The sequence below is a fragment of the Thamnophis elegans genome, chromosome 2 (genome assembly GCF_009769535.1).
Source record: "Thamnophis elegans isolate rThaEle1 chromosome 2, rThaEle1.pri, whole genome shotgun sequence".
Lineage (NCBI taxonomy): Eukaryota > Metazoa > Chordata > Lepidosauria > Squamata > Colubridae > Thamnophis > Thamnophis elegans.
In genome coordinates, this window is record NC_045542.1 from 169,513,052 (window position 1) to 169,534,682 (window position 21,631).

Consider the following 21,631-nt stretch of genomic DNA (forward strand, 5'->3'; position numbering starts at 1 on the left):
AAGAAGCCGGCGATTGGCCAAGCTCAACCAATTGAAAAAAAAGTACCCTCCTGTTGTCGTTATTGTTGCTAGGCGGACATCCAGGTACAAAGGGTGAGAGAGGAGGGAAAGGAAAAGCGAAAGTTCCATCAGGAAATCCCCTTCCAGGCATTGCGCCTCTTGGGGGGGAGGGGTGGAACTGGGGGGAGGGGAAAAGCGGGAGCCTTTTCTGGGCCTGGGGGGAGGGGAGACGCCGCACAGCCCCTCGCAGTGGGGGATCAGGTGGAGATGCCAAAAAAGACAGCGAAGTCTTGGGCTGCATCAACAGAGGGAGAACATGAAGAGAAGCCGAGAAATGACCATTCCGGTTTATCCTGCAGAAGTGAGGCCACCCTTGGAGTGTTGGCTCCACTTCTGGTCTCCAGGATTCAAAACAGATGCTGAGACCCTGGAAAGAGAGCAGAGAGGAGCAACAAAGACGCTAAAGGAAGGTTGAAGGGTATGGAGGACCATGGAGAGAGCTCGATATGCCAGGCCGACAGAAGAGAAGAAATGCGGGGAGGGGGGGTTGTGTGTCTCAGGATAACTGACTTCCAGCACTTGAGGGTTTGTCCCGGAGAAGAAGGGATTCAGCTCTTCTCCAAAGCCCCAGGCAGCAGGACACAGAAGCAACTGGTGGAAGCTTGACAATGATCGGCTAGGAAGGTTTTGCTCTCTTCTATTAAGTACAACAAATGTAATTTTGTGCCCAAAAGGACAAATGTAATTGAGCAGATGTGAACACTAATCCTATGAAAGAATTCACGTAGTTTGCTTATAAATATAAACTTCCTGTGTGAATATCTTGTTGCAGAAGATGACAGGCTTTAGACTTCTCAGGATACAGGAAAAGTTTATTTGGCAGCCGGGTTCAGAAAGTTAGCCCATGGCTAGCATTGCAAATTCTGAACCACCTTCATTATCGAAGAACGTGTTCTTATACATTCTCAAAAGCATTGCAATATGGAAATACTTAACACATTTCTTATTGGTTGCCTTTAGGAGAAAGCCTTATAAGGAGATGTGGTCTTACTTGTCCTTTTCTCATAGGTACTGAGTAGATGTCTCGAAGGGAACGTTGGCTGACTCTTGTGGTCTTGTGAGACTATTGAACTCTGCGGTTAGGCACTTGCTTCCTGTTCTTTTGCAAGCTGCAGCTCTGCCTATGTGGCTTTTTAATATAGAAGTAAAGGGGCTCTCAGAGGCTGTCCAGCCTGACCCAGTAGGTTTCACACTTAATGTCCAAATCTCACTTTACATCCTACTTTAATCTGAGCCGTATTTTACACAACATGCTAGATTTGGACCTCTGTCCGCAGGTATTTCTTTTTCACATACGGTTATCAGTATGCTAACCAGCCTAACCAGATCTTTGGGAGGGGTGTACCTGCAATGTAACCTGCAGTGTAACCTGCAATGTAACCTGGAATGAGTCCTCCAGTGGGAGGGGCAGATTTCAATGCGGAGAAGAGTCTAAGCCCCTTCCCCAATTAGCCTATACTGTGGTCTCACTGGACATTTTATTCCTATATGCTATTTTTGTCTTTGTTGAAAACCTTTGAACAGCCTCCTCCCTCTTAAAACCAAATTCTGGATTGTTTACATGGAACAAAAGCAGTCCTCCACTTACAACAGCTCATTTAGTGACCGTTCAGAGTTACAACAGCACTGAAAAAAAGAGATTGATGGCTGTTTTTCACAGTTAGGACCTTTGCAGCATCCCCATGGTCATGTGATCCGAATTCACATGCTTGGCCACTGATCCCTACTTAGGACCGATCATGCGATCCCTTTTTGCAATCTTCTGACCAGGGGAAGCCAGATTCACTTAACAATCGCGTTACTATCGTATCAACTGCAATGATTCACTTAACGGTGGCAAGAAAGGTCGTAAATTGGGGCAAAACTCACTTAACAAATTCTCACTTAGCAACCTAAATGTTGGGCTCAATGGTGGTCATAACTCGAGGTCTACCTGTACATGCCCCTAAAGGAAAAACAATAAAACCAAAAAAAAGGAAGAATAAAAGGATTTTTTAAAAGAAAAGGCCACCCATCTTTCCCCTCTGGCTTCAGTCTACCCAGCGCTTATGGCTACAGGCAGATCAGGAGGGTCCTCCTGATTAAAAGAGGGAGGGGGCTGCTGGATCTCCAGTGGGAGGTCTTGATTTCTCCTTGCAGGGAAAAGCAACCCCTCAGGACCAGAGTCAGCAGGATGGTGATGATACCCATTCAATTGTGGGTTAAATGGAGGAAGCTGAAAGCATGCCCTGCCTGGGTCTCCCCCCCCCCACCAAATTCATCCTCCATCTCATTGTAGGAAGTTATCACCCAGCCCTCTCCCAGAAAAATGAAATATCCCAGGAAATATTGAAAAGGCAGAATATTTCTCTGGATGTGAAAAGAAAGAAACATGTTTTAAAAGACAGAATAGCTGCCTGTAGCTTCTTGCCCATCCCCACTTTGTCAATGGGCCATTAAGAAGGCCAAGCTAGTCCCTTTACATAATAAAGACTTCTCCACTTCAGCTCCAGGGGGATGGGATTAAGGCATGATAATATTGGCCCTTTACCCAACTCCCCACATGGCATCTGAGAACTCAACCAAACCTGGATTCAAAACGCAGCCTAGAGAGTTGCCCCTGCATGGCCCCATGGGAGTCTGACAACCAATCAGAATACAAGCTCAAGATCAAAGGCCAGAGGGGGGGATAAAACCAGGGACTCAGCATCTGAGTCCTTCCTTCTCTTTTCTCCACCAACATTGAAGCATGTGATCACCTTTTCTGTTCAGGGCTCAAGCCACGTGGTCCTGTCCTCCAATGGCCCCCAGCCTGTCGCTGCCCAAACACGCGGCGACCCCCTTCAGATCATCCCCCAAAGCTCTATGGGGCGAAGATGGAATCGATCGGCAGCCTTGCAAGCAAAATTAGCGAGGAAGGCATTGAGGTGGCTGCATTCACACAACCTGGGTAATCAGGACGTTTGAGCACTACCGTTGCCCGGTTGTGGGCAACGTCTCCCTAGGAGCCCTCTCTCCCTCCCTCCCTCCCTCCAGGGCCCCTGGAAGACAACAAGGGAGCAGCGTTCTTTTCTCTCTTCTTCACGACCCCGACAACAGTGTAATCAAGGAACCTCCAAGAACATCCCCACTGACACTGACAAGGGCAAGCCACTAGTGTATAAAAACCAGAGCAAACCCTGCTTCCTTCTAGCACTGATGCTATTACCTAGTTTGGTAATGAAATGTCTGCAAGAAAACTACCATTTCAGCACCAAGGACCCCACTTCAGGAGGAGTTTCTCCCCGGAGGAGTCTTGTGTGGCTGGGGGGGGGGGGGGGGGAGATCCCAGGTAGACCCAGTTCAGCAGAGACATTAATGATGGTTCTCCCCAGCTTTGTCACCCACAAGCCCTGGAAAAGTCTACAAAGGAATGGAGCCAAGTCTCTCATTCTGCGGGGGGCCCGGAGGTTTATTTGGAGAGATGCAGGGATGGAGATGGGGGGGGGGGTGCTCAGGTACTTGTGAATGTTTAAAGCAGAGATGATTTTTTTCCCCTAAACAGGCGGCTGTTGTAGACTGCAAAACCCCTCAAATGGTAAAGATCCTGTTTTCAGAGGAAACCAAAGAAAGGGGGAAGCAGAGATGTGGGCAGGTCTAATGGATTTAGAAGAGGCCTCCTACAAACAGCTGTGTTGGTTTCCATACATGGAACCCCAACTGGAACCCCATTTTGATATCCAAAATCTGGATATCTGGATAACATTTGAACCAAAATGTTGACTGTTGGATTCATTTCGATGGATCCACCATTAGTGTCCGTGTTAAAATTGAGCCGGTTGCCTGGTGAGTTATGAGAAGTACACTTTAGCTCAGATAATAGCCCTCAAATGCTTTTTAATCTTTTCAGGAGAATTTTCTTCGCCCACAACTTGTGCAAAGAGTGAAAGGAGGGGGGGGGGGAACATTATATTTTATTGTGGGGTAGACAGTCCAATAGCCAGACATTGCAAGAGCCTTTACATCAAGGACCTGTATACAGGTGAGAAAGAGGGCTGAGAAAATATCTACCTACCCCTCACATCCTGCACATGAACTGTTTCAACTCCTCCCCTCAGGATGCTGCTATAGGGCACTGAATGCCAAGAGAAACAAACACATTTATGGTTTCTGGCTTTATGCCATCACTCTGCTGAACACCTAATTCCCACAGAGCTTCTCTTATGTCTGTGGATATTTACCCATGTAGTAGAGCTTTATTGCTATTAGCCTTCTCATCTTTTCTGCTGCCACCTCTTATTAGTATCAGTATTATGATATTACTTTGTTGTTTGTACACTGAGACTTTTTGCACCAGAGACAAATTCCTTGCGTGTCCATTCACATTTGGCCAATAAAATATTCTATTTTTTAAAATAAAATCTCAATGGGTTATCAGGAGAAACAAGATAGTCTGGCTAGCAGGAGCATCAGGGGGCAAATGACAGAGCCTACAGGGCACGCAGAAGAAAAAGGTGGGAAAACAATGGAAACTCCTCCTCCATACCCACAGCAACCAATCACAGTGCAGATTGCCTCATGCAGGGACCATCCCTCTCCAATCAATCATCTAAATCTGTGTCTTCTGGCTCAATGCACAACCGCATTGGTCCAGCTACTACATTTAAATCCCTTAACATTACATTAGTAACAGGCTGTTCAATGCATTTGGCTTCCACGTTGATTTGGCTTGTCAGAGAGTCACAGAGGTTGATCATAGGAGCCCAGGACTCTGCTTTTCCAGATCATTCCAGCCACATGGAGTGCTATGAGTAGGCCTTCGGAGCATTTGAAGGCGGGCTCTGAAGGCAGATGGGGATCTACATTTAAAAGGGTCTTTTATCCGCTTTGTCTGCTTTGTAAAAGACTGTGGCAGTAGGTGGTCTGTTTGCGGCTTTAGGTAATTGTTATCTCCAAATCTGGGCTCTTGCTTGGTGTCCAAGCCGCTAATTCCCAGACACAAGGTGTGATATGTTCTTGTGGTTTTCCTTATAATAACTGGCTATTTTAGCAATAGCAATAGCAGTTAGATTTATATACCGCTTCATAGGGCTTTCCGCCCTCTCTAAGCGGTTTACAGAGTCAGCATATCGCCCCCACAGTCTGGGTCCTCATTTCACCCACCTCGGAAGGATGGAAGACTGAGTCAACTTTGAGCGGGTGAGATTAGAACCGCTGAATTGCAGATAACAGTCAGCTGAAGTGGCCTGCAGTACTGCACCCTAACCACTGCACTATCTCGGCATTTTAAGATGCTAACTTCTGTCTTCCTGTTAATGTGCACCCACCCACTTCCGATTGCAGAGCAGAATAAAAGAGCACAGTTTTTATCTGAGGTAGCTCCACCCCCTCCTTCCACAGAGAAAAGTAAAAGCAGCTTAAAACTTTTGTCTGAGGCAGCAACCCCCCCCCTTCCCCGCCTCCCTGTGCAGTGAGAGAGACAGGAAAGGAGCAAAGCTCTTAATGGTCAAGGCAAAGAAATGAAGACAGGAGAAAATGTTTCATCAGAATTCACATTCCTCACTCTCATCTCCATTCCATCCACACCTGGCTCTTATCTCCTCTGATCTCCAAGGCCTCATCTGGACATACATTCTATCGTTTCAAAAAATTTTAGAACTTCTTCTATCGGTGTGGCCTGCTTTGTGGGAGTGGCTTGCCAGCCATGTGACTGAGTGGGCATGGCCAACTTGTAAAAGATGGTGAAACTCACTTAACAACGCTCTTGCTTAGCAACCAAAAAGTTGGCTTAGAAACTCTGGCATTTGAAGCACGCAAGTCTTCAAGCTGTCAAGTTACAAGACCCTTGCACCCCTAACCCTTTAGAAAAAAAAACCCCAGGGGTGTTCAAACTTGACAGCTTTAAGACTTGTAGACTTCAACTCCCAGAATTCCTCCTCTTGCTCTTTATCTTGATGATGTGCGGACCGGCAGGAGGAGGGAGCTGGAACCGGTTCTAAACAGCACTGTAGATTTGTGGAACCTCTTCTATAGAAGAGGTTAGAACTGGCAGGAACCCACCCCTGCATCTGATCCTTCATACTCATGAATGAGGCAAAGGGATAGTTTGCTGGTGCCTAGCTGCTTGAGTTCTTTAGAGCAGGGCTTTCCATTTGTCTGTGGATCAGAACCGGGCCACAGCATGCCAGAAACTCGGACACACAAATAAGCAAAACCTCATCCACGACATCCAGAGAGCAACCAAATCCACACCTCCCCCACCCCCCTCAGTCCACGGAAAAACCTCCCTCCACGGAACTGGTCCCCCATGGCCAAAAAGTTAGGGGCCATTGCTTTGGAGGTGTAAATAGTGCCTGAGGCTATTTATTGCTATCGCTGATGGAGACACCAAGGGAGAGGCATGGATTGTTTCTTATTTTCAGGGAATCCCCCCCCCCCCGCTTTTGATAGAGGCATCTTTTCTTGTTAATTCTTTTGAAGGGGAAATTCTTTGAGAAGGGGGCGTCTTTGGAGGGGGGGGCTACTTCTTACAGGATGATAGGGGGGGGGGGATGTCTCGAACTCCAGAGGAAGGCGCCGGAGTGCCTGGGTAAATGATAGTGGAGTGAAATCAGGCTTTCTTTAAATCCTTCCCTTTCTCACCTACCAGGCCTTCCCGCTTCTTATCTCCTCCTTTGCTGCCTAGGCAAGACAGAAACTGAGCCGCAGGCTCTGGGTGAGTCTCGCTGAATCTTGCAATGGAGTGGGGGGGGGGACAACAGAGAGGGAATTGGGGGGAGCGCTGTCCCTCCTCTCTCCGAAACTCCCTTTGCAGGAAAACGGCTTCCTTCCCTGGCGCTTCACCGAGGCTCCTTTGCGGAGGCCTTTTTTCCGTTTGTATTTCTGAGTCAACTTACCCCCAGTCCTGTCCAGACAAAGGCTGAGCTGTCAAGGGGAAAACCTGATTATGAGCATAGCTGCATTTATTAGAAACTGAACATCTAGTACACCATAAAGCATATCACTGAGGATCCAGAGGTGTGTTTAGTTTAAGAGCATAACGTACATAAAGCACTTTCATCATAATCACGTTGCAATGAGGGTCAAAGGGGCGGCTTGAGGCCAATTGGCCCCCCTCTCCCGTTGACCAACTTTGTTTTATATACCTTATATAAAGCTCATGGCTTTCTTCATTTGACATAGAAACTCAGTCAGTTGCCTCTCTTATTAACCACAATCATGCTGAGTTATCCTTTAGACACTTACCGTTAATGCCTACTTCCCTATTTCCCACAGCCTCAGCTCCCCTTGTTTAAGGAACTGTGATGTAGAGGAAGGTGAATATACACCAAAATCCCCAGATCAACTATCGTTTCTATCAGATGCACATGATGATTATAAATGTCCCGTTATACATGCATCAGGTTAAAAGAGAATTTGACAACTAGACAGATTCTTTGGGTATTAAAAGTTTCTTTACCATGTGGAATGGGATAAAGGAATGATTACCCTTAAGATTAGTTGTTCTGTTTGCTTCCCCTAACTAAAACAAATGAAACAGGATATTTGTACCAATGCCCCCTGTGGGGAGGTAAATGAGTAATGAGTGTCATGTCTCTGTTTTGGGAGATTTTGTAGAGGTCTACATGACACAGGAAAGGGGTCTACGTGACACAGGAAGGCCTGGTATTTGGGGATGATCGATAAGTTGTCAAAGAGTATAAAAGACTGTACACAACTGCCATTCGGGGTTCAGGTTTTGCTCCTGAACCTTTGCGCAAATAAACCTTTCCCTTTGACAAAGAGCTGGTCTTGTCTCATTTTCTGCAACAAGGTAATGAATGCTAATATTGAACCCATCTCACCTCCCCCAAAAAACTCTACTGTGCTTAGAAAGGCATGAAAAGAGTACAACAGCAACAAATATTGTGGGTCCCCATTAATTTTCCCCTCACAGAGCCTCCCTGCAGATAGCTCCCCCCCATCAGAAAAGTCTCTAGGGGAGGACTATGAGGGAGGGTGGCATCTTCTACCTGCGGTCCAGCTGCCCAGAGCTCCGAAATCCCCGAATCAGAACAGCCTGGAGGGAAGAGCTGGAGCTACAGATCTTCCCATTCCCAATTCTGCCCTTCACCCTTTTCCCTTTCCAGGCTCCTCCTGGCTCTTCCTGTCTATTTGGATCAGGTGGTGTCAGAACTCAGAGGAGGCTGTCCCTCTACCTCAGCATGCTCTGAACTGGATCCAGAAATAGCCTGACAATTGGTACAACAGAAAGAACAGAGGTATAATGTGGTTTTTTAAAAAAACAACACACATCACTTCCTGTGCAAACTTCATTTGGCACCAGCTGAAGCTTCCGGATAGTCTTCGAGGGCAGCCCTATATAGAGTGCATTGCAGTAGTCCAATGAGGAAGTGAATGGAGCATGAGGGATTGTGCCGCTCAATCTGGTAATGGGAACAATTAACACAAAGACAAAATTCAACAAAAGCTGTTACGGGGAAGACACACACACCCATGATTCCTTAACACCGGTGGTGTGTTTTGCCCCTCTGAGCTCATGCCCAGAACCTGCACAGAGAGACCCAGGCCTTTGGCTGCTGCTGCTAAACTCTAGGTTGGTCAACAACAAGGAATTAAGAAGTCCTAGATCTGAATTCTTGGCTGGAACAAAGAAAGAAGAGGTGGGGAGCAGGAGGAGGAGACTGATGCAGGTCATTTGTCCCCCCCCCTGGGAAAAGAGGCCAATTGGGGAAGGGGCTTAGACTCTTCTCTGCATTGAAATTTGCCCCCTCCCACTGTCAGGGCCACCCAGACCCTGAGACCTCCTCCTGGCTGAAATCCTGGCCAGGGATTTCTTTGCCCAGATTTGGCTGCTACATCGTGTGCCCTCCGTATTCTGAGGGTGAACCCCGGCTCCATGCCCCACACCCTTGTGATTCCTCCCAGGTTAGATTACTGCCATAAGCTCTCCCTTGGGCTCCCCTGGGAGACTGTGCAGAAACTGCACCTGTACAGGAAAAAAAAAAGCATTTCACACATGGGCTGGCAAGAGAGGGTGCAGCAACGTGGCTTCCTGCATTGGGGAGGGAAGGGGTTGCACGGCCTCCAGTGGGGTCCTGGGGGCGATTCCAGGGGCTGCTTGGAACTGAGAAAAACACCCTGGCCAAGAGGGTCCACAGGGCCCCCTCCCCCTCCAACGGGCTCCAGCTGGGTTTTCTGTCCTGCTTATGAGTGCAGGAGGGGAGGGGCAGAGGCCCAGAAGTGGTGGTTTTCCCCAACGCTCTGGCAAAATCCCCCCAAGATCTGGTGAGCCCCTCCAGTCATCTTCCAAATTCTTCAAACCTACAGTTGCTATTCTCAGAAGCTCCAGAAACGAAACTCTTGTGGTTGCCCTCTTTCATTCCTTGGTGGTTTCACCACCTGCAGCTAAACTAAATGACTGACTGGGGTTGTCATGTTAACATGCTTTGTTCCTTCTAACCAGCTTCTTCTTCATGCTTTGTCCCTCGGTTACACCTGGACGCCTTTTCCAATGTGGGTCTTTTTCTCTGCCAACCAGTCCTTGTGCAGAGACAATCAGCTTCCTTGGGTGATCCTCTCTTCTCTCATTGTGCTTTCAACGTTTTCACATTGAAGTCCTGGGACAGCTGCAGCCATGTCACTTCGCCCACAAAAATCATGCAATCCCAAGCACCGGAGTCTCTTTGGCCTGACAAACCTGCCCCTCAGGAATCCTGACCATAAGATCAGCTTGTTTGCAGGTCTTCTCGTTGACCCAGAACTTATCCAATTTTGGTGTAGGACAGTACAGAAAGAACAATTACAAGTTTAGGAAAGGATAAGCAAGACATTGAAGTCAGAGGTGGGTTCCGGCTGCTGATACTGCTCGGAGCTCGGAGGGGGCGGGACAGAGGCCGAAGGGGCGGGGCGGCGTGGAGACCAGACGCTGTATTTGGCGGAGGGAAGGAATCCGTAGTAACAGATGCTCCTGACCGGTCAGGCTTTCGGGTTCTTCGTGCTGCGGGGTGAGAAGCACGAAAGGAAGAGCGCGGCTCCTTGGCCAGTCTCCCGGGGCCATGGGCGGAAGGGAGCGGGGTCCGAGCTGATCCGCAGCGATCCCCTTCAGATCATCGACAGCCAACTTCTACCAAAAGGTCCCCCAAAGCCCTTTGGAGCGAAATCGATCGGAGAGCCTCCCAAGAAGAAAGAGCGAGGAAGATATCGCGGACCGTTCAGGCACACTCAGTAGCAGGCTCTGCCCACCCACCCAGACGTCATCTTGTCCGTTTTAGATGCTCTGTGCCTATGCAGAAGGTCCCGGGCATGTGCGGAGTTGGCGCATGCGTGTGGAGTGTGCACTCCCATTTGTGAACCAGTAGTGAAGGTAAGTAGATTTCACCCCTGCTTTCATCCATAATAAGCAAATCAAGATGCTGGGTTAAAATCCAGACAGCGGTGCCATCTGGGTCCTTGAAGATCTTCAGCTTATATGCACCCCAGGCAGGAGCTGGTGCCCCAGAAATAAATTATCTTCTCTTTTTGCCATATATCAGGCAACTGGCTGGGATGCAGGAAAATTTTGCATCGGGAGGACACAATCTGCTTTAATCACCGTCATCTAGAATATTCTCCCCTAATTTATTGCACAGAAGATGAGATTCAGCCACATGCAATGCTCCAGCCCAAATTTACATCACAGGTAAGCCTCACTGTTGCTGAAATGTATTTAATTAATAAAATTTGGGTCTTGAAAAATACCTGAGTGCCGACAGGTATCCAAATTGTTGGGGTGGGGAATTCATCTACAAAGTCTTCCCAAGGCAGCCACGGTGGGTTGTCTGGGGCTCCTGTGGGGCTCAGCCCTCCTGCTGGGAAACCTCTCATTAGCTGCTCTACAGGGAAGGTCTGTCAAAGCTCAGCTTCTTTGTCCCACCAGATCCAAGGAAAGAGAGTGAGGCAGGAAAGGAGCAGCAAATGGGGCACCCTGGGAAAATGGGGGATTTCTGCCCAGGAAGGACTGGAGAAGGGGGGGGGGCAAAAGCAGTGGTGGGATGGAAAAACACGGGAGGAGGTTGTCTAGGATAAAGACTTTTTGCTGATGATGAGCTGGAGGTATGAGAGAGACAAGAGGATGGAAACACTGGTGGGAGAAGTGATGGCCCCTCCCTAGAAATTCCTCTCTCTCAGGGGGGATCTGTTTGTGTTTTGGGGTAGTACATATTCTACTTTGGCTGTTTTCTTCCCCACAGGATTGCTGTGGGCAAAAGTCAGAGCTAAGGAAAGGAGAGAGAAGACCTCTGATGGCTTCTTCAGATGCCTATTCAGACCATAAAGAAAGACCAGCTCTGGAGATTTCAGAGTTGGGCCTGGAGGAACATCTGGAAGATGCTGCCAAGCAAGGAATGGAGGAAGGAATGGAGGAAGAAGTGAGCCCAGGAACCTCAGAGGAACAAGCGGATGAGCACTTGGTTGGAGAGGAAAGTGGAGAGACGCAGCTGCAGCTGGAGGGCTCACAGACCCAGCCAGAAGCCCAGGATGGATGAGGATTGCAGCTGCAGCTGATCAGAAGGGATGGGGAGAAACTGCCTCCTCCACCAGAGGACTGAACGGAGGGAGGCACAATGGAGGTCGGTGAGGCTACTCAGTCACAAGGAGCCATTTTCCTCAGTCAGTGGGGGTTGCCTAATGAGTCAGGACACCCAGTCATCGCTGATGGATTGAAGAGGGTTGGCTGCTGCCTGAGGCAATCTGAGCCGTGATTGGTTGCCTTGAGTGAAAAGGGGGAGTTTCCTGCTTTCCCGCCTGGTGTGCTCTCTGTGGTTTACCTCATGATGTTCCAGCCACATTGATTTACCTGATGATGCTCCTGCCTGCCTCTCTCTTTTTTTTTACTGTAAATATATTTATTTATGTAAAACCACAAGTTTTTGTCAGTATCTCTGACTCCATTTGGACCCTGGCTGACAGTGACCTTGGCTTTATCCCACAAAAGACGGCAATGACAACACTAAGCATCACCATTACTGTTCTTTCTTATTTTTTTCTTCTATATTTCCAAAAATAAAATATAAAGCAAAACAATAAAACAAGAATTACCAAAAATACACAGGAAAAAGAAAAGGAATATACAACAAATATAACATTAATGATAAACATATGACTCTATGACCTCCACTGTAGTTGACTGCTGATATCTGTACCTACAAATCTAATAGGTTCACTCCAGTGGTTACACCAGTGTAAACATAATACATTTTTCATCCATACTCATTAATTCATAATTTTACACACTTCTCTTGATAAATACCTCAGATGTGCAAGTGTTTTATCCATCAATCAAATTGACCCAATACTTTTTCTATCTAAGACAGCTGTGGGTGGGGAGCTGTTGAGCCTCTTGCATAGGGCAACAGAAAAGGATTCACAGGGAAGCAAAGCTTAAGGGAAGGGACCTGGAGTGAGCCCCTCTATCCGCTCTGGAGGACGGGCCCTTAAAATAAGGATGACTGCCCTGGTTTGTCTCTGCATGGCTGTGATGGGAGACCACCAGGTAAGATCAGAATAGGAGGCTGAACTGGGAAGCAATTCCAACAAATCAACCATGGTTAGCTACATCAGTAGATATAAGGTATCTTGCCTCTGTTATCTCTAGGTGCTAAATAATAAGCGATAAATACATCAATATGTGAATAAAAAATAGTCTCTTAATACATACATTAAAATACATTAAAATGGGTTGTCCCAAGTCAACCAGCAGATAATCACATCAATAAATTGCAAGGCATAATGGCCACACTGTGTTAAATAATAGCAATATACCAATACATGAATACATATACATATCAATACATATAAAGGTAGTCCTGGAGTCCACTTAGAATTCATCCAGCTGCCCACTTCCATCTCCATGGCGTCCAAGGAAGGGGCGGCCTAGAGGTCCCCATACCAGGGCTGACCCAATGCTGGCCTCCGGCCAATCCCTGGCCTTAGGAGCTGGGCACAGAGCCCAGGGACATGGGGCAGCAGAAATCAAAGACCAGGCTTTGTAAGCAAAGGATCCTCAGTGATAGGATGGGAGACCACTAGGAGAGGGGAAGGGGGTGGCGAGAGGGCAATGGGGCTGCTGGTGGGCTACTGCTAAGGCAGGGCTTCCCTCAGACCCTCCCTCTCCTTCTTTTCTTCCTTCCTTTGTCAAGAAGGGACAAACAGAGGGTGAGACCACGACCCAAGACAGGAAACCACCACCAGGGGTCGGGAGGAGGGGGAAGGGGAAGATTTCAATGCAGACAACAGTCTAAGCTCCTTCCCCGATTACTCTCCTTGCCTGGGGAGGAGGGGAAGAGAGGGGGAAAGGGGTCGCTCCGGAGGAGCCTGGCGAGAAGAATTAGGAGGGCCTCGCTGTGGCTGCGTTCACACAATAGGCGCAACCAGGTCGTTCGCAGGCTGAAGGTCGCTGTCCCTGGTCCCACGGATTAGGCTCCGTATTGTGGGCAAAGTTTGCCTAGACGCCTCTCTCTTGCCGAGACGTTGCAGTTTGTGCAACAGACAGTGCAGTTTCACCCTCCCCTCCACTTCTGTTGCTGTTTCCATTGGTTTGTTTAAGGCTTAGGGCGTGGCGGAAAACTTAGAAATCTGAGCTCCGTCGGTGGACGGAGATGCTTTCAGCTTCTGGGCGCGAGGTCTTCGGTGCGGGGGGGGCGGAGGGCCACGTGGTCGGAGGGCGATGGAGCTGTCCTGGGCGCCCCTCTGGCTCCTGTGGGCTGTGTTGGAGTCCTCCGTGCCGGGGAGCCGCTGCGGTGAGTTTCTGGAAGGCTTTGCGACCTGGTGGGAGGAGATTGAAAGCGAGAGGAGGGGGACGCCTGTCCTGCCTGGGTCTCTTCCCCCACATTCACCCTCCGTCTCAAATTCCTTTCCCAGCGGGAAAGGCCCCCCTTCCCTCGTCCTTCGCTCAGCCTCGTTCAAGAACTTTTTTGTGTTCTCAGTGTAATTACTATTTGCATTTGAGCAAGGAGAGAGAGAGAGAGAGAGAGAGAGAGAGAGAGAGAGAGAGAGAGAGAGAGAGAGAGAGAGAGAGAGAGGCTGTCCTCGGGACGCACGTGAGGCTCTCTCCACCAGTGCCGCACATGCAAAGGAACTGCCTGAGTTTTATCGCTCAGGTTTCTGAGGAAAAAACCGCTTAAAAGGAATGGAGCCGAGGTTTGAGAACTGAACTGGAATGATTGGAATGCAAGAATAACATAGGGGGGATTCGGTGAGGCAGCTCCCGGAGGAAAATACTCCTTCTGGAAGAGCCGTTCTCAGAAAGCGCTACCGATCCTGCAACTATCCCACCAGCTCCGGTCACCGTCCTATCGGCTCCAGTCGCTGTGACTGCCGTTTTTGGACGCCGACCTGGCTTTGTCGTGGGGGGGGGGGCACCGGTTCACCGCTGTTTCCATCTGTTTTGGTCTGTTTTGGTCATCGCAGCCGGCCTTGCTGCGTCGGGGCGGCTGCCGATCTTGGCGCTGCCCCGCCTGCTCCAGTCGCCCGCTCCAATTGCCGCGGCCGCCGCTCTATCTGTTTGAGCCGCCGTGGCTCGGCCTGTAGCTTGGAGGGGACTGCTGGCCCTGCCGTTTCATCCGCTCCAGCCGTCGACCGTCCCTGCTGCCTTAGGGGCGCAGCTAAGTTGCCGCTGTTTCGCCCACCCGGCCATCGCGACTGCCGTCCCATCGCCGCCGGCCTGGCTTTGCCGCTTTGGAGTGGGGGGCGCTGGGTCACGCCGCTGTGCCTGCCCTGCTGCCCGTGGAGCTGGAGAAGCCTGTGTTGGTGTGACCTGGGGCTGGGCGGCTGGCCTTTCTGCCGCCGCCGTTCCACCCTGGATGCGGCTCCCCCTCCCTCCCTCCTCCTCTTCCTCGCTGTGGCTTTGGCTTCGGACGCCGTTGCTGCTGGACGCTTCGATCTATGCCCCCCCAGAGGGGGAGGACAAGATCGAAGAGAATGGGGAACTTGCTCTTTTCAACCAGCACCAGCCTTTCCAGTCCCCTCAGACTTTGGCACCTTTCCCAGACTGCCTGGGGGAAGAGTGAGGAATTTTCCTCCCCCCCCCTCCAAATTGTTACCAGCTCAGCCGCCTCAGACTGCGCTGATCTAAGAATCTGCATTTTAACTTGTGTGCTGAGTGTATGATAGTACGATTGTAAGAATGAATGTGCCCACTTTTAAATTAATTAGTTAATTATTTTTATTGCTGTTTTTGTATTTTAACGATTATTGTGGGGTGTGTTTGTGCGGAATGCTTGTTGAATGAATGCGATGGGACTAGGGGTGCGACCTGGAGCCCCCTCCACTGAGTGCAGAAGCAGAAGTGGATGGGTTTTTAGATTTTAGATTTTTTTAGATTTTATTGGAAATTTATATGCCGCCCTTTTCCCTGAGGGGACTCAGGGCGGCTTACAACAGTGAAGGGAAGGGAGTGCAAGACAAGACTTAAAAAGAAAGGAATCGTGATTAAAAGAAAATTGATCATAAAAACACAACATTCACTCAACATTCGGGTGGGGTGAGAGTAATCCTATCCCCAGGCCTGACGGGATAGCCAGTTCTTAAGGGCTGTGCGGAAGGCCTGGACTGTGGTGAGGGTACGGATCTCCACGGGGAGGTTGTTCCATAATGTCGGAGCAGCAACCGAGAAGGCTCTCCTCCGCGTAGTCGCCAGTCGGCACTGACTGGCGGATGGAATTCGGAGGAGGCCTACTCTGTGCGATCTGATGGGACGCAGGGAGGTGATTGGCAGGAGGCGGTCTCTCAAATAGTCAGATCCACTACCATGGAGCGCTTTATAGGTGGTAAGTAAGACCTTGAAGTGCACCCGACGATCAACAGGTAGCCAGCGCAGCTCACGGAGGATTGGTGTTATATGGGCGAACCGTGGTGCGCCCATGATCACTCGCGCGGCCGCGTTCTGGACTAGCTGAAGTCGCCGGATGCTCTTCAAGGGCAGCCCCATGTAGAGCACATTGCAGTATTCCAGCCTAGAGATCACAAGGGCTCGAGTGACTGTTGTGAGAGCCTCCCGGTTCAGGTAGGGCCGCAACTGGCGCACCAGGCGAACCTGGGCAAATGCCCCCCTGGTCACAGCCGACAAGTGGTGGTCAAAACTCAGCTGTGGATCCAGGAGGACTCCCAAGTTGCGGACCCTATCTGAGGGGGATAAGTTTTGCCCCCCCAGCCTGATTGGTGGAACGTTAGCCAAATTTTTGGGAGGAAAGCACAACAGCCACTCGGTCTTTTCCGGGTTGAGTACCAGTTTGTTAGCTCTCATCCAGTCTTTAACAGCCTCAAGGCCCCGGTTCATCACGTCCACCGCTTCATTGAGTTGGCACGGGGCGGACAGATACAACTGAGTATCGTCCGCATACTGGTGGTATTTTATCCCGTGCCTTCGAATGATCTCGCCCAGCGGTTTCATGTATATGTTAAATAGCAGGGGGGACAGAACCGAACCCTGCGGCACCCCATAGGTTAGGGGCCTCGGGGACGATCTCTCCCTCCCCACCAACACCGACTGCGACCTGTCCGAGAGGTAGGAGGAGAACCACTGTAAAACAGTGCCGCCCACCCCCACCTCCCGCAGTCGTCGCAGAAGGATACCATGGTCGATGGTATCGAAAGCCGCTGAGAGGTCGAGGAGAACCAGGATGGACGCATAGCCTCCATCTCTGGCTCTCCAGAGATCATCGATCAATGCGACCAAAGCGGTTTCAGTGCTGTAACCGGGCCTGAAGCCAGACTGGAAGGGGTCAAGGTAGTTAGCTTCCTCCAAGGTACGCTGAAGCTGTAAGGCCACCACCTTCTCAACAACCTTCCCCAGAAAGGGGAGGTTGGAGACTGGACGATAGTTGTTAAGAACTGCTGGATCCAAGGACGGTTTCTTCAGGAGGGGCCTCACCACCGCCGCCTTAAGCGCGGTGGGGAGGTATCCCTCCCGAAGAGAGGCGGTAACAACCGCCTGGATCCAGCCTCGTGTCACCTCTCTGCTGTTGGCAGTCAGCCAAGAGGGACACGGGTCCAGTATACAGGTGGAGGAACTCACAGCTCGCATAGCCTTGTCCACATCCCCGGAGGCAACATCCTGAAACTCAACCCAGAGATGGTCTACCAAGTTATTCCCCTGTGTCCCGGCTGGACCACATAGGATGGGGGCCTGGATCTGCCCCTCGCCCTAGAGTGAATGCTGTGTGTGGCCTGCCGGGAAGAATGGGGCCATGGGAGAGGGGGGGTCTACGGGTGGGGAAGAGGGTCGGAGCATTTTGGTCATGCCCGGGAGGGGCAGATATGACAGGAGCCGTAGGGCTAGCCATTACCGGGGAAGAAGGACTCCCTACATTACAACGATTCCTTGTCCCGGCCCTTCAGGTTCACCTCAAGAACCTGGTGGCAGAGGAGATCAGGGCCCTGATCTCAGGTTGCTGTTGCTAAATGCCAGGTCTGTTGTGAATAAGGCTCCCCTCGTCCAGGACTTGATATTAGACGAGGTGGCAGATCTGGCATGTATAACTGAAACCTGGCTGGGCCAAGAGGGAGGAGTCCCCCTCTCAGAAATGTGCCCAGATGGGTTTCAGGTGCTTCACCAACCACGATTTGGATGAGGGTGTTAGGTATGTAAGCTAACAGTTGGGTTAGCAATATATAAGCCATGATAGTAGTACTGTTTCTTTAAGTACTGCTGCAAATGTAACCACTGTTGCTGTTACCTCAAGCAGCCATAAGCTGGAGCCAGAATGACTGTTAGCTCTCTGTTTGTTAAATGCTGATCGGTGGGTGAACTCATCAAATTTGCGAATGACCCCCAAGCTGGCCAGAATAGCCAACACTTCAGAATACAGGCTAAAGATACAGAAGGATCTTGATACACTTGAGCATTGGGCACTATCTAATAAAATGAACTTCAAAGGAGTAAGGTTCTACGTTTAGGCAACAAAAGCGAAATGCACAGGTACAGTATACTTGCTCCCAGTAGTAACTGTGAAAGAGGTCTTGGCGTCCTAGTGGACAACCCTTTAAATATGAGCCAGCTGTGTGCAGCAGCTGCCAAAAAGGCCAACACAGTTCTAGGCTGCATAAACAGAGGAATAGAATCAAAATCACATGAATTGTTAATACCACTTTATAATGCCTTGGTAAAGCCACACTTGAAATACTGCATTCAGTTTTGGTCACCATGATGTAGAAAAGATGTGTTATGTCTGAGCCAAGGCAAACACGAGGTGTCAATCATCTCCACCTGATGACAGGATTGGTCGGTCAATGTAGGCGTCACCCAGGGAAGCTAACATCGTTCTAATTGGTTGCCGGTTTTGACAGCTACTATATAAAGAGCTGTCAAATCAGAGTTTCTCGGTTCTGTCATGATTTGTGCATAGTTGATGTGGGAATAAATCTTACTGTTGAATGGATCACCTCAGTCAAGTTATTTAATATTAGAACATAATACTCAGGATGATGTGCCTTTCTGTGTGTGGTACAGCTTCTTGGACCTGAAGCAGAGGTGGCATTCAGCAGGTTCTGGCCAGTTCTGGAGAACCGGTAGCAGAAATTTTGAGTAGGTCAGCCAAGAGTTGCTTGAAAACTTCTTTCAGGGTTAATTTCATGACTGGAATCCTCCAAAGTACAGCAGATGGTTGGCCTCCTGTTTCAGAGCTGCTTTTCATGATAGCAGCAAGGGAGGAGCTAGAGCTGCAGACCCCCCCCCCAAATTACCTGTTACGTATTGAAATAAATAGCTGAAACTAGCTGATGAAGTTCTAACTCAGGTTCGCTATTGAAGCGGGAACATACTTTAATCGGATTCATTGGCCAGCTGACAGCTTCCTGTGAAAGCAGTGCTGTCAGCCAGGCTGTTACTGTTGTTCTTATCAACTAATAAAAAGAACTTTGCTGAATTCACTCTGGCCTCATCTCCATTCTCACCCCTAACTTAATACCAGCCTTTACCCTGTTCTCTTTCCAGGCTCCCCCAGGCACTCTTTGTGCTATTCCTATCTGAGGGTGTCAGAATCCAGCCAGGGACTGCCGGAGTTCCTCTCCATGGTCCACCTGGATGATCAGCCCATCACTCAATATGACAACAACACCATGAAGATGGTACCCTGGTTGGAGATGGTGGATACAACGATCCTCGTGGCCCTTGAAAGGGTGTTTGGGGCTGACCTGGAGTGGCTATCAAAACTCAACCACAAGGCTGGAGGTAAACAGAGGCTCTCAAATCCCAAATTCTCCCTCCAATCTTACTTTTGGCCTCTTGTCACTTCAATTATCAGGAGAGGCAAGCAGGCAAAATCCCAAAGGTGCTTTTTCCAAAAGTCCAAAGGTTTTGGTAAAAATCAGCTTTGGGACAACCATGATTGAAAATCGTCAAAGCTGGCAAAAAATAGAAAGTAGGTGGCTTGAACCTTGGATGGTTGACATGATATGGAAAGGAAAATATCGTTTGAACACCAATGGCTGCAAGGAGCATAATGGTGAGATATCCTTTCCTGTAAAGCAGGGGTGTCAAATTCAAGGCCCCCAATCTGGATCTGCCCCACAGGGTGCTTAGATCTGGCCCTTGGGGCCGACCTGGAAATATCAAAGGACCGGCCCACAGTACCTCTGCCAGCCAGAAACAGGCCGCACACAACCTCCGGCAGCCCATTTTCAGCAGGCAGAGTGCTGCAGGAGGCTATGGAGGCCGAAAACAGGGTGTGAGCCCCGTTTTGGCCTGCAGAGGCACTGCAGGCCGTTCTTTGATATTTCCAGACAGGCCCCATTGGCCGGAGACAAGAGTACTGCAGGAGGTAGAGGCCGCCCTCCCTGTGCCACGTTTTGGCTGGCAGAGTGTTGCAGCAGGCAGCATCTTCTTCACCTTCTCTTTTATCAGCATCTGCCAATTAGAACTCGGTACCCTTCAAGATTTGAATGGCTGTTGATCAGAAGAGCCAAAAACCTCTGGCTCTTCACCCAGGTCTTTGACGGGAGAGAGTGAGCCCCCTTACTTTTCATCTTTTATCTTAACATTTTACCTGTGATTGATTTCATTGTAAAATTTTTGATTGTTCTGAGCCACCCAGGGTCATTGAGAATTAAGTGGTATATCAATTTTGTAAATTGTTGTGAATATTAAGTCCTCTTCTAGGGCTGTGTCAGAGGTAGTAAGAAAAATTGACTGTTGAACAGGCAGTTTTTCGAGCCATCTGGAGAAATCATTAGTTCATTTATGTTCTGCTTATATACAAAAGAGTTCAGTCTCAATTCTACATTATGGGATTGAGACTATTTGTGCCAGGAAGTAAATCTCCCTTTGTCTGGAATAGCTGTTTTGAATGCAAAGGGGAAAAATGCATCTTGAGCCTGTGTCAAATGCCCAGCATGGCCATGCCCACCCTGAACACCCAGTGGTGGGTTCCTACCAGTTCGGATCGGTGCTGCTGAACCAGTAGTGGTTTGATGGCCTGGGTCACTGGAACTGGCAGCGACCCAGGCCTGCCATGCCCCCGAACCGGTTCCCCAGTCTCTTCTCCCATAGTCGGCATGTTTCTGTGCATGCGCAGAACAGTTTTCAGGAACGCCCTCTCTCAGCGAACCAGTAGTGAACCGATTAGGAACCCACCACTGCGACCACCCCCAACCCTCTGAGGTCAAACACAACCCTGATGCAGCCCTCAATGAAATCAAGAGTGAGACCCCTGGTGTAGAGAAAAGAAAGCACCCTTCACCCACTCCAAGATCTCCGTCTCTTGTTCTTCATCATCTGGCCGCAGCCCAAAACAGTCCCTGATCACACAAAAGCGATTCCCCCTACCCTACTGTAAGAAAGAGGAGAGGAAAGGTCCATTTTCAGCGCTTTCATTGCATCAGTGGCCCTGTCTAGCCATCTCATCCTCTGCCGTCCCCTTCTCCTTTCTCCTTCCATCTTTCCCAACATCAAGGTCTTCTCCAATGAGTCCTCTTCTCTCATTTGGTGGCTAAAGTATTTGTTCTGACCCAGGCTTCCCAAGAGCATGAAGCAAACGCCTTGTCCCGACAAATTTTATTAATTGACTGTGAATTCTGCTCATTCACATCCAGCAAAGCCTTTCAAGGGAGGATTTACACTCACAGACCTTCTCTGGTTTGGAGAGTTGCCAGGCCGATATCTGCAAAATGTGGCAAGGGGTCTCAGAGAGTCATGAACCAATTAAGCGAACTTATTGTCTCCTTCAAACTCCACTCCCCTTTCACTCCTCTTTTATTTACTCTGGGAGGGGCCATTCATCATCCACTTGTAATCTTACTCCCAAGTCAACCCCTGTTCTTTAGCTGTTCCCTTATCTGGCAACTCTGCGCATGGGCACCCTGGGAACAGGCCCCAGCTATTTGTCTGCCTCACTGATGTCTGACGCTGAAGGCAGCTGATAACTGGCATATGGCTCTGGCCTCATCTCTGCCTCCAACACAGAGCCCTCATCAGAGGCTTCCCCAGACTCCAGGACTGGCCCAGGTTCCTCCCCAACCTCTTCACTGTCCGAATCAGCTGCCAGCTCTGGTGGCTGCTGGTGGGCCACAACAGTATTTCAGCTTCAGGCTCAGCTGGTGGGATGGAAGTAAACATTTGAATCAATGGTGGGGTGTCCAG

The 21,631-nt window shown here is 49.5% G+C and overlaps 1 protein-coding gene across 2 annotated transcripts in view; it reads left to right on the forward strand.

Annotated features, from left to right (window-relative positions):
- Nucleotides 1-12,159: 12,159 nt before the first annotated feature.
- Nucleotides 12,160-21,631, forward strand: part of LOC116503370 (major histocompatibility complex class I-related gene protein-like) — a 57,933-nt gene continuing 48,461 nt past the window's right edge. Inside the window, exons 1-2 of one of the 2 annotated variants that reach the window (XM_032209742.1) lie at nt 12,160-13,796; nt 18,989-19,225. In XM_032209742.1, coding sequence (XP_032065633.1) covers nt 13,724-13,796; nt 18,989-19,225 — 310 coding nt within the window. In that variant the 5' untranslated portion in view covers nt 12,160-13,723. The remainder of the gene's footprint in view (nt 13,797-18,988; nt 19,226-21,631) is intronic. The other variant, XM_032209743.1, reaches the window with a different exon arrangement.